Source organism: Topomyia yanbarensis, chromosome 2 (genome assembly GCF_030247195.1).
Source record: "Topomyia yanbarensis strain Yona2022 chromosome 2, ASM3024719v1, whole genome shotgun sequence".
Taxonomy (NCBI): domain Eukaryota; kingdom Metazoa; phylum Arthropoda; class Insecta; order Diptera; family Culicidae; genus Topomyia; species Topomyia yanbarensis.
This window is the reverse complement of record NC_080671.1, coordinates 153,701,405-153,712,439: the sequence shown is the minus strand read 5'-3', so window position 1 is coordinate 153,712,439 and position 11,035 is coordinate 153,701,405. Positions and strand designations below refer to the sequence as shown.

The window sequence follows — 11,035 nt, the reverse complement described above, 5'->3', positions numbered from 1 at the left end:
CAAGTTGGATAAGGGAAAAAATACGGTCCTGGGCTTTGTCCGAGCACCGCAATTATTGGAGAAATCTACAAACGTGTCGCCAAACAAAGGCGTTTCTAGAACAACCATGCCCAGTGGTTTCGAAAAATCTCTTACATTTTTCGAAGCTCCACTGCGGCATGCTGACCAGGGCTTTAACCGGCCACTGCAAACTCAATTATCACATGGCAACTATTCAGCGCGCTGAGTCTTTTTCATGTGATCTTTGTGAATCCGACTACGGAACCTCATATCATCTGATATGCAACTGTCCAGCGCTAGCGCAATTGCGATTTCGAGTCTTCAGCCGTCCTTATATAGACGAAACCATGTTTGGTCGACTGAAACTCAGAGACATACTAAAGTTTCTTATCCAATGTGGTAAAGAGCTTTAGGATTATTCGCAGGCAAGTTGAACTACTTGTGAGTTTAACTTACCTGTTGTTTATTTTTGTTTTGTGCTGTTATTTTTCCCACCCTTCCAATTCTACTTCCCCACTCCTCCTTGTCCTTTCCTTCCACTCAGGAAATGATGAAAACACACGGCAAGGCACAAATCCCCGACTATGTACGGGGAACGTGCCATTTGAGCCAATATATTCTGATTCCTGATTCCTGATTGTTGCTTTTACGCAGGTCAAAAAGAAAATTTTCAGCATTATCGACATTTTTTGAAGTTTTTATCCTAAAGCTTAGAAAATATGTTACATTTGTTAAAAAGAGTTCACTAGGAGAGCAGATTTTTTCGACAATGTAAGGCAACTTTAAATTCTGCTTCCAAAATTATGTAACGTAACAGTCCATGTTTAGACGTTCTTAACTCACAAATAACAAAGCATACACCATTTTTTATTTATTTGAAGAAATTCTCACCCAATGAGCATAACTTTCAGGTGAAATATGTATTGTCAGGGAAATTCATGTCGAAATATCTGTCTGAATGTATCGTAACACTCCGCGATTTGGTCCATATATGGTCGGTGTTAATTCAGACCGAACTAAGTGATAATTTATTGATTTCGATAAAAACGAGTTTAAAGTTTGAAGCGCAGCATCCTTTACATGATAATTGGAAATTGCTTATTGCTATAATTCTTTCTTATTTCTCAATATTTCAAATCTGGCAAAAGTCGAATGTAGCTGAAGAAAGTCTTTATCCAGTGCTATCATTATCAATTTTTGGTTGGTTTGCGACTTAGTCCGGTCTGACTTAACACCGACCATATTTATACCCGAAGAAGTGTTCGGTAATAAATTCACTAAAGAGGGTTAAGATTTTTGTTCCACCATTTACAAGAAACCGAAATTGAACGCGTTAGTCACGTAAAGGATCTGGATTCACTAGTTACATTTAAACAAAACGTCTCCTATGCAGTTGTTAAAGCGTCTCGAGCACTGGTATGCATCTACAGAATAGCCAAAAAATTTACGGATATCTATTGTCCCAAATCGCTTTATCACGATCAATCCTACAATATCCCTGAACTACAATATCGGCGTTGAAATAATTAAAACGTGCAGCGTGGTTTTTCCCGTTTCATGCAACGTAGAAAAAAGTTATTTAAAAAAAAAACTAGATTTAAGGGGGTTGCCATAGAAAATGCCTTATAAATCGATAACCTTTAGTCCTACAAGCTCAAGTTCTTCAACAAAATTCCTCACTATGAGCATTTCTAAAACTTTGTCGAAGACACTAACTTTCTACCTCGTCAGTATAAAAAGTTAATTTTTTTTTAGTTCGAACATAGTAAGCCATGCCTAATTTCAATTGTAATCAGATTGTGGGAAATATTCATACGAACAATTCCTCCAAAGACACCCTGTGACTATATTCGATGGTTTGGCCTCTAGTGAATTAAGTTCACGTTTTTGTGGCTTTCGACCACTGTGCACTGTCTAAATAGCCCCGGGTCCCCCTATTTATTTCTAAACAATTGAAAGTTAACCGCTTCAATTTCAACTCCAATAAACGGGAAACTAACGCAAAATGTATCGCGATAACCGATGAACCGACGATGACGATGAATTTTACGATACAATTATCGACGATGACGATGAAAACGACGATACATTATCGTTAACGGAGTTTCCGATGACGATACATTATCGTTAAGGGACCATTCATAAATTACGTAACGCTTTTAGGGGGGGGGGAGGGGGTACGGCAAGTTGTGACAAGTTGTTACATTGGGGGGAGGGGGTGTTAACTAGATCGTTACGTAACATGTTTTCGCCGAAGAAAAAAATTTTTTTTCTTGGAATTTGTTACGTAACAGGGGAGGGGGGGATGGAAAAATTTGTGACAATTTGTTACATAGGGGGAGGGGGGGGTCTATTTTGGGCAATTTTTGCGTTACGTAATTTATGAATGGTCCCTAACGAGTAACGCTGATAAATTATCTTAAAAAATGTATCGCGTTAACAACCCATTTTCTGTACGAAAAAAATATATACTGAAAAAAATGTTGTGTCATTTTTCATAAAAACGAAAATTTGCGTTAAAAATTTAATTGCAAAAAAACATTTTTTGTTTTTTTATATTTTGCCAACAAAACCCTAAAAAAAGAAACATTTTGAATATGATTGTATGATGGAGAACTTATCGGTAAAACAGTTTTTCTAACAATAACATGTTTTTAAATTCCATACTGATTAACATACAAAATTGTAATTTTATTACAGAATATAATTCTAAGTATCGTTTTAAATCAAAATTCATTTAACAAAAATTTTCCAATTGCTCTTGTATCAAAACATTGCAATTGTCAGAGAAAATCAAGGAGATTCATAAACCAAACTCAACTCAAAAGTTTCGTTCGAATCGACGATGGTAATATTTTGTGGTCGGCCGGGTTCAATAATGCTCAAATATAGTAAATACGCTTCACTTATTCACTCAAAAAGACTAACAGCATTTAATAAGAAAAGCACCCTCATATGACAGTTATACTAAAGCATACGAGTAGAATTTATTGTGGACTAAGGTACACTAACTGAATCCCCAATTAGCAAGAGAACAATTCTACACTAATCTACTATAACCAATAAACTTTACCAATCCTTATATTTAATAATCATATATACAAAACTTCAGCATCACAAACATGTTACTGTATCACTAAGCCAATTGGAATCATCGTTAGAGTCATCGTGAGACAACGGTTCCTGCAGACGATTTTGCCAGTTTTACTCTCGTGAGCGATGCGCCACTCACTGCATCGTAACGGCAGTGCTTGGTGAGTGTAGTCGATCGCCCCGACGCTCGTGGAAAACCATTGCGAAAATGAGTGCCCCTAGCCGAGCATTGACTGTGTTGATTCGAGCCTTCGTCGCTGTTGTGCCAAGCGAAGACTGTGAAGAATGATGATAAAGTGCGAAAAGTGAAAAGTCATCTCCTCAGTATTTTAGCGGCGCCCAGCCGGTTCGGACCTACAGTGCTTCTCGGTGCTTGGTGGGTGGTAGCCGGAAGGCATGTTTGACTGGAACATCGGTTTCTTTCGGTTGGTGTACGCTTGACAAGTTACGGCGAAGGAGATGATGCTGATGATGACTGAGGGGCAGTAAACGGGAGTAGCGTTTAATTGAATAATACGACGATTGCCGCAAACCACTTGGAAGCAGTGAGCGCGCGTGGTCCGCTTTTCGTAAAGTGGGTGACAATTGGTTGCTGTCAGGTAGATGGCATGGAGTTGTTCTAGCACAGCCGCATTAGCATTTGGTATCCGATTCAAGTGGAACCGTGCGTAAGTGAAAAAGTGTTTGTGACAAGGTTGTAAATTAGAAATCCATCACGACTAGTGTTGGCAGTTTCAGATTGTCATCGTGCTGAAGAAAAGCAGTTGCAAATTGCATGTGAGTCTCCGATGCACTGTGACAGGGCTAGATGACTGCTCGAGGATCCAAAGCAAATATCAGTTTGTGAATGAATAAAAAATGAATGTGCATGTGCATTGCTGAGCCAACATCCGACGGCGGAAAAAACGATTGGATTTGAAAATGTTGCTGTGAGTGAATGTGACAGAAATTTTTTTTCTTCGTCCGAGCCATTTTGGCGTTTGATGTGTACGATCCGTTGTGTATCTGATGTGTGCTGCATTTTAGTGCAACGATAGAAAAATATTTGTGAAACGTGCATTAGAAGAGCGCTTCGTGCAGTGACGGAATCTCGTCGAAATGGTGAAGCAAAACGTTAGAAATATTTGATGTTCAAAGAGAGCAATGCTAACACCTTCAACGGTATAGGAGTACCAGTGAGTGTGGGAACGTAACTCGAGGAATGATAGTGGTATACATAAATGAAGTATGAAGAAATCTCACCGATCGACGAATAATCGCTGAGCTGCTGTTTTTTCACGCAAGTGTTCGACGAAGCGTTAAGGATATATTACCACAGGATACCACATACGAGGATATAACTCAAAGGTAGGATGCAATTCGAATTTGGTGAAGGTAAATCAAAACGAAACTGAAAATTTTGTTGCTTGCTTTGATACTGAATGCATCTAGTGCAGGGGGATTTCGCCCTGGGACAGTTGGAATTTTAAATTTATGGTTTTAAACGCTATAGTTTGCAGGAATCGTTGAATCCCGGTACAGTCTGGGCATTTAGTATTTCGGTCAGTAATAATTGCATTATTATTATGATGGTAAATAACACATGACGGGTTAGGATCATTTCGCCCGAATTTGAACAACTGCTCTCGGTCTATGATTAACTATATTTCAACTAAGTCACATAACTTTGCTAATCACTCCATTAGTCTCTTTCGCATTAAGTAATCTCTATTTACTTTGGGTTTGTTTTTCCGTGACGCTTTGTGCGAAAAACGGAATAACATGAATTTGTTTGGGAAAACAGAATATTGATGTTCTTCTTTAGTCTACGCTGAAATTTACAACTAGTATAATTACATGTTCGAAATTAAATCATCGAATAACAAAAGGTATAAAGTTGACTACAAATCAATCAGTAATCATAAGTAACAATTAATCTCACTCAACGTTCAATGATTATCCAAAGCTAATGGAACGGAATTGGTCCACTTTCTCTGTTCAAACAGTCTGTCTTGTTCTCGCCAACACAGCGGAGAATATTTCGCATCCATCTGCCATTTCAATAAGCTTGACAAGCTTTCGGAATTCAATTTAACATCATCATGAAATCTTCAACTGAGAATACTTTTTTGTAGTTCGTTTATTTGTTAAGATTGTTTTTGTTAACTTGATGGTGATAAATTAAATTTCTTTGAACTGGAGAAATTTGAAGTATTTAAGTATTGATATATTCAAACTATGGAGAACAATGTCACATCTATCTCATAACTAGGAATAGTGTTCGTTATACAAGAGGAAATAATTGAATCTAAAAAGTAGAAAGGGGGTGTTCATTGAGGTTGTTTGTTGGACAACTAATTCGTTTTAGCATTTTTTAACAAGAAACATTATCGAATTGGGATTTTAAAACTAAGACACATTGGAATTTATTTTTCATAAAGCTAGAGTATTGTGATTTGAAAAGACATTCAGCAGGGGAAGATTTTGAACATTCGAGTAGCAGCAACCGTATCTGTGACATGGATGCCAGGGAAAACACTCTTATAACTTTATGGTAAATCGGAAGTTCAATGACACCAATTACAGCTTCGGACTAGAGATGGTCGGGTTCGGGTTTTCGGACCCGAAACCCGGACCCGACCCGAACCCGACGGGTTTCGGGTCGGGTTCGGGTTCTGTAAATTTAAGCTTCTCGGGTTCGGGTCGGGTTCCGGGTTTTCAAATTTGAAATTCTCGGGTTCGGGTCGGGTCCGGGTTTATGAAATTTTGGACTTTCGGGCTCGGGTCGGGTTCGGGGTTTTCAAATTAGAAATTATCGGGGTCGGGTCGGGTTCGGGTTTTGAAAAAAACAACCCATCCATTTCATGACACTGTTTGCACAAAACGCAGTCTTTTTTGTAGTAGTCAATTATACTTCGTAATACGAATGGATGACACATATAACCGTACCAAATGTTAGCACCTCTGAATCTCTAGAATTCGTCGTATTTTCTGGTGCTCAAATATTATATTTTTTCATTCTTGCATAAAATTCCGTCTCTTCAGATTCGCAAACTGCCTGAATTATTTAATTTTTTAAACGAACATTCATGAAAGATCATTCAACAATACGTGTTTCACATCTAAAATCTCTTTGCGTATTATTTTTCATGATAATTAGTAATAAACCAAGTCAACAGGAATTTATCGGAAAATATCGGTTCAAATTTCTATAATGGAATATAAATTTCGACAGGTACTTTAAAACCGATACTTAGGCCGCGGCGACTTTTTCTCTACGTAAACGGTTTTGTGGGGTACATTCGTACCACAGAACTAAAATCGCCCTAGTATGTCTAATTTTTATTAAATTTATAATTAAATTGGATAGTTTTATTCTAAAGTCATTCGTAAAATAACCTGTTTAAAAATATTCGTGTTTTGGCTATTTAATAAGGTAATATTTCATTTTGTATAGAACAAGTCTTTAAAATACGTCAAAATTCTCTTTTTTCTTCATATTGCTATAACTCCGGTAGTTTCAAATCGATTTTGACCATTTATACGACGTTGTAATGCTTATTAAATTTCCTTTTGAACAATTTTTTTCAAAAACCGGTCAAAAAGTATATTTATTCCGATGCTTTTTTAAAACCAAACGTCAATACAAACGTTAAAAATACAGCAATATGCAGTAACAGAGATGAAACAGGAAGGCGTCGAAGGAATAGGTAGAGCCGGTGCATTGTACGTGTATATAAAGTAAGTGTTTTCAGAGCCTAGACTGCAGAAGATAACGATTCGAATGATGCGTCTTGCATAGTATATACAAATCATATTCACGAATGTGTTTTGACTCTTTCATCCACAAAAGCAAAAATTACGATACCGATCCAAACGCATTTTCTAGTTACTTTGCTATAGTGCTTTGTTATACCAAATAACAGATACTATTATTCAACAGAGTTCAAACTAATACAATTCTACACAAGTTTCTCGCTTACTAAGTATCGATATTTTGCTTTTAAAAAAATATATAATTTTTTTTTGAATTATGTGCACATGACAAAACACTAACGCTAACGGTTTTGTGGGGTACATTTGTACCCCAAACAAACTTTAAGCAAGCACTGTTAAATTGGTCAAATGAAACAAATAGGTTGTACCTGCCTTCAAGTTTAATAATCAAATTGGTTTATGATAAAGATTTCTTGCAATAAACTGTAACGGAAAAATAAGGATTTGGACTCATAAATTTGGTGGTACTTTGGTGTCATTATGGCGGCTCAAATTTAAAAAGGGCACATTATTTTTTTAAAAGCAGATAGTTTAGGCCAAATTTATTTTCTAGAAACTGTCTTTGTTCCATCAGACCTAAACCTAGCTTCACTTCCGCCAGGTTTCGTTGTTTATGACACTCATATGGTGATGGGATAATAGCACCATTATCAAATCAGTGATACATATATGATTCAAGCACTTTCTGTCAGGGCTGAGCTGTTGCATGATCCGGATTCCTTCATGAAAATACATGAATTTCCACGAACTTAACGAAATGATCGCAAAAATTTTGTGTGTTCTGTTGAAGCCATTAACGAATTTTTAAAAGTTTGGAGTCGTGCCGAGAGCTCCATTGGAGATGTCGAAGCATCTCTATTGGCGCGCATACCGTATAATCTGAAGCATAAAATAACATAGATCGTCCTAACGCTAATGATGGGATATCAAGAACACGTCAGAAAATGATTGATACCCTTCTGCACAGGTTTGACCGTTCCAACCAGTAACGTGGGTGACGTCATGTAAACGGTCGAATACGAATTGCCAATTGCCATAGCTTAATTTAATACATGTAATAAATTATACGAAACTGCCTTGCAGGATTGGTTTCTGATAAAAAAAATCAGAAATTTTGGTTAATTACGACGGGCAAGGTTGTTGGAAACTGTGCTTTCTGTTTCCCCATGAGTTGGCCGCCGATTTAACTTAATTTCCGGTTAAGATATCAATGATTTATCAAGTTTCTCAGCACGTTACAAATTTGACGTTCAATAATAGTAAATTTACTAATAAATATTAATATAAATGCGGATTCTACTCGGTAGTGATTTGTTTTTCCATATGCAGATATAACTCAATGCGCATGGCGCTACTTCAGATTCGAGGGATTCTACTATTCTTAGATGAGTCAAGGGTCCAGCTCGGGTGCCTAGAATTAAAAATCTTCGAGATCTATGGTTGATTCTCCGTATTAGCAAGTTGGATTCGGATCGGGCTTATCAAATTTTAATTTTTCGGGTTCGGGTCGGGTTCGGGTTTCAAATTTTAAAATTCTCGGGTCGGGTTCGGGCTTTACAAAATTTTCATTCTCGGGTTCGGGTTTTTAAGTTTTAAAATGTTCGGGCTCGGGTCGGGTTCGGGTTTTTCAAATTTTATAATTTCGGGCTCGGGTCGGGTTCGGGTTTTTAAATTTTCATGCGCTCGGGTTCGGGTCGGGTTCGGGTTCGAAAAAATTGAAACCCGACCATCTCTACTTCGGACTGCCGAGATATCATGAACCGAGACGGGGTCCTCTTTGGATCTACAGAGGTTCACTGACTTTCAGGTCGCTTAGTATCAGATTGTCAGCTTTGTTGCTTTAGATACCTTAACGATCTAGTAGTAGGACTCTGATACTGTTGGTTAGCTTATACGACGGAGATGTACTGTATCCCGTTGAGATATAGATAAATAATAGAGAGAGCTTAATTTGTATTTTGATGGGTTTAGGATATCCCCAAGTGAAACATTGGGTATTTTCCCGAACTTGAAGGGGATCCTTGAACTGATACCTGGTGTCACAATGCCTGACCAGACAATATATTCGTTGTTGTGGTGTTCGGCATCAAAACCGCTGAGACTATTTTTCATAAGCTCAACACGCGTGTGGATCCAATACATAGTGATTGGACATGATACGTGACACGACACAACCAACCCACATTAAACCCCTTGAAAAAAACCAACATTGATACCTTCGAGATGATAGAATTCCTTCTATATTGTTTCACGAAGTTTAGCAACTTCCTGCGTTCTCTCACGCGAAATACCAAAAATTTATTGAAGCCTGTTTGAGTATGTCGTATTGATAATAGCTACATAGTTTAAATTTTATTAAATTAAATAATCGAAGTACGAAATATACTTCTGTTATATCTAATTAGAGTCACCCTAGTGCTTGAACTAATTATTGTCGCTATGAAAGTTCTTAAAGTATTTTAAGTACATATTTGTAGTACCTAAAATACTTAAATACTTTGAGCTTAAACTGGGATTTGTACGACTATCCCTGGTAGCAGCTCCGTTGTTAATCAAGATTAGCTGAAATTTCACAGATAATAAATGGTGATAATGCCTGGGAGCGCAATTTTTTTTTTCAATGTGCAACTCTTCTGATCATCCCAAGTTGTTTATTGATTAACATTCGGAATACCAAGGGGGTAAAAAGTTACGCGGACTACCAAGGGGGTCTAAAAAAATGGGAACACTTACTTTGACCGGTCATATCTCAGCCGTTACATAATCGATTTTAAATCTGTCTTCACCAATAGAAAGACATGTCTTTTGTGAATACGTCAAATTAAAAAATAGAAGAATAGAGTTGTCCACCGTAAGTTACAGTAAAAAGAGTATAACAAAGTCAGTGAGAAAAAAAATGGGAACGCTTCTTTGACTTGCCATATAATAGCTGTTTGCTCACCAATTTTTATTCTTTCTTCACCATTGGATAGGTAAATCTTTTATAAAAACAGTGAAGAAAGAATGATGGAAGATAAATTTGTATATCTGAAGTAATTGTAAAAACAGTAATTGAGAGTCAGTACAGACGAAATGAGTTTTTCTGTTCAAACAATCGTATCACGACCGTTTGTCAACCAATTTCAATTTTCCTTACACCAATGCAATCCTTAGAGCTTCTAGACTTGTAATATATGCAATAAATAGTAGATTTTCAAAAATTACTATACTTTTTCGAGTTTTTAGGAGATAGGACTTTTACAATGTACGTGGCATACGGTTGATTGAAATTCTTTGCGACTTGTTAGTTTTACGGTTTGAAAATTACCTGTTTACTCAATAGTTCTACATATTATACATGGATATCATTATATCAAAATGTTTGCACAAACGTGGAGAAACACAATATTGTATGTAAGTTACTAAATAATAGAGTGTGTTAGGTCGATTCAGTAAATACGAAGAAGTTCAGAATTTTTAAATATTCGTCATATAACTTTAAATTTGAAGCGATGACCTATACATTTTATTACACCAATCGATTGTAATTGATGGCGGCTACAATTTCTGAAAAAACACATTTTAATATTTTCTCAAAAAATAGACAAAAGTACGTAGAACTACAGTAATTTCATTTAGTTGACAAATAACTTCAAGTATTCAAAGCTACCACCTATGCAATTTATACACCAGTCGATTGTAATTGATTTTGGCTACAATTTCAGAAAGAACAAATTTTTATATTTTCTCAAAAAATAGCCAAAAATACGCACAAGCACAGAAATTTCATTTAGTGGATAAATAACGTCGAATTCTAAGGGATGATTTATACTTTTTATACATTAAATTATTGTAATTGATAGCGGCTACAATTTCTGAAGAACACATTTTTATATTTTCTCAAAAAATAGCCAAAAGTACGTAGAAGTACGGAAATTTCATTTAGTTGGCAAATAACGTCAAATTAAAAGTGATGAACTATACCTTTTTATATACCAATCGATTGTAATTGATTTTGGCTACAATTTCTGAAGGAACACATTTTTATATTTTCTCAAAAAATAGCCAAAAATACGTATAAGCACAGAAATTTCATTTAATGGGTAAACGACGTCGAATTCTAAGGGATGATTTATACTGTTTTATACACCAACCGATTGTAATTGATGGCGGCTACAATTTGTGAGAAAACAATTTTTATATTTTA

At 36.3% G+C, this 11,035-nt stretch overlaps 1 protein-coding gene across 2 annotated transcripts in view; it reads left to right on the top strand.

Moving 5' to 3' along the window:
• The first annotated feature begins 3,432 nt into the window (after positions 1-3,432).
• The window catches only part of LOC131681785 (zwei Ig domain protein zig-8-like), a 274,728-nt gene continuing 267,125 nt past the window's right edge, over positions 3,433-11,035 (top strand). Inside the window, exon 1 of one of the 2 annotated variants that reach the window (XM_058962816.1) lies at positions 3,433-4,440. Coding sequence is in view for 1 of the 2 variants with exons in the window: in XM_058962815.1 (XP_058818798.1) it covers positions 4,446-4,467 (22 nt within the window). In the remaining variant the exon portion in view is untranslated. Of the gene's footprint in view, positions 4,468-11,035 lie in introns of both variants that reach the window. The other variant, XM_058962815.1, reaches the window with a different exon arrangement.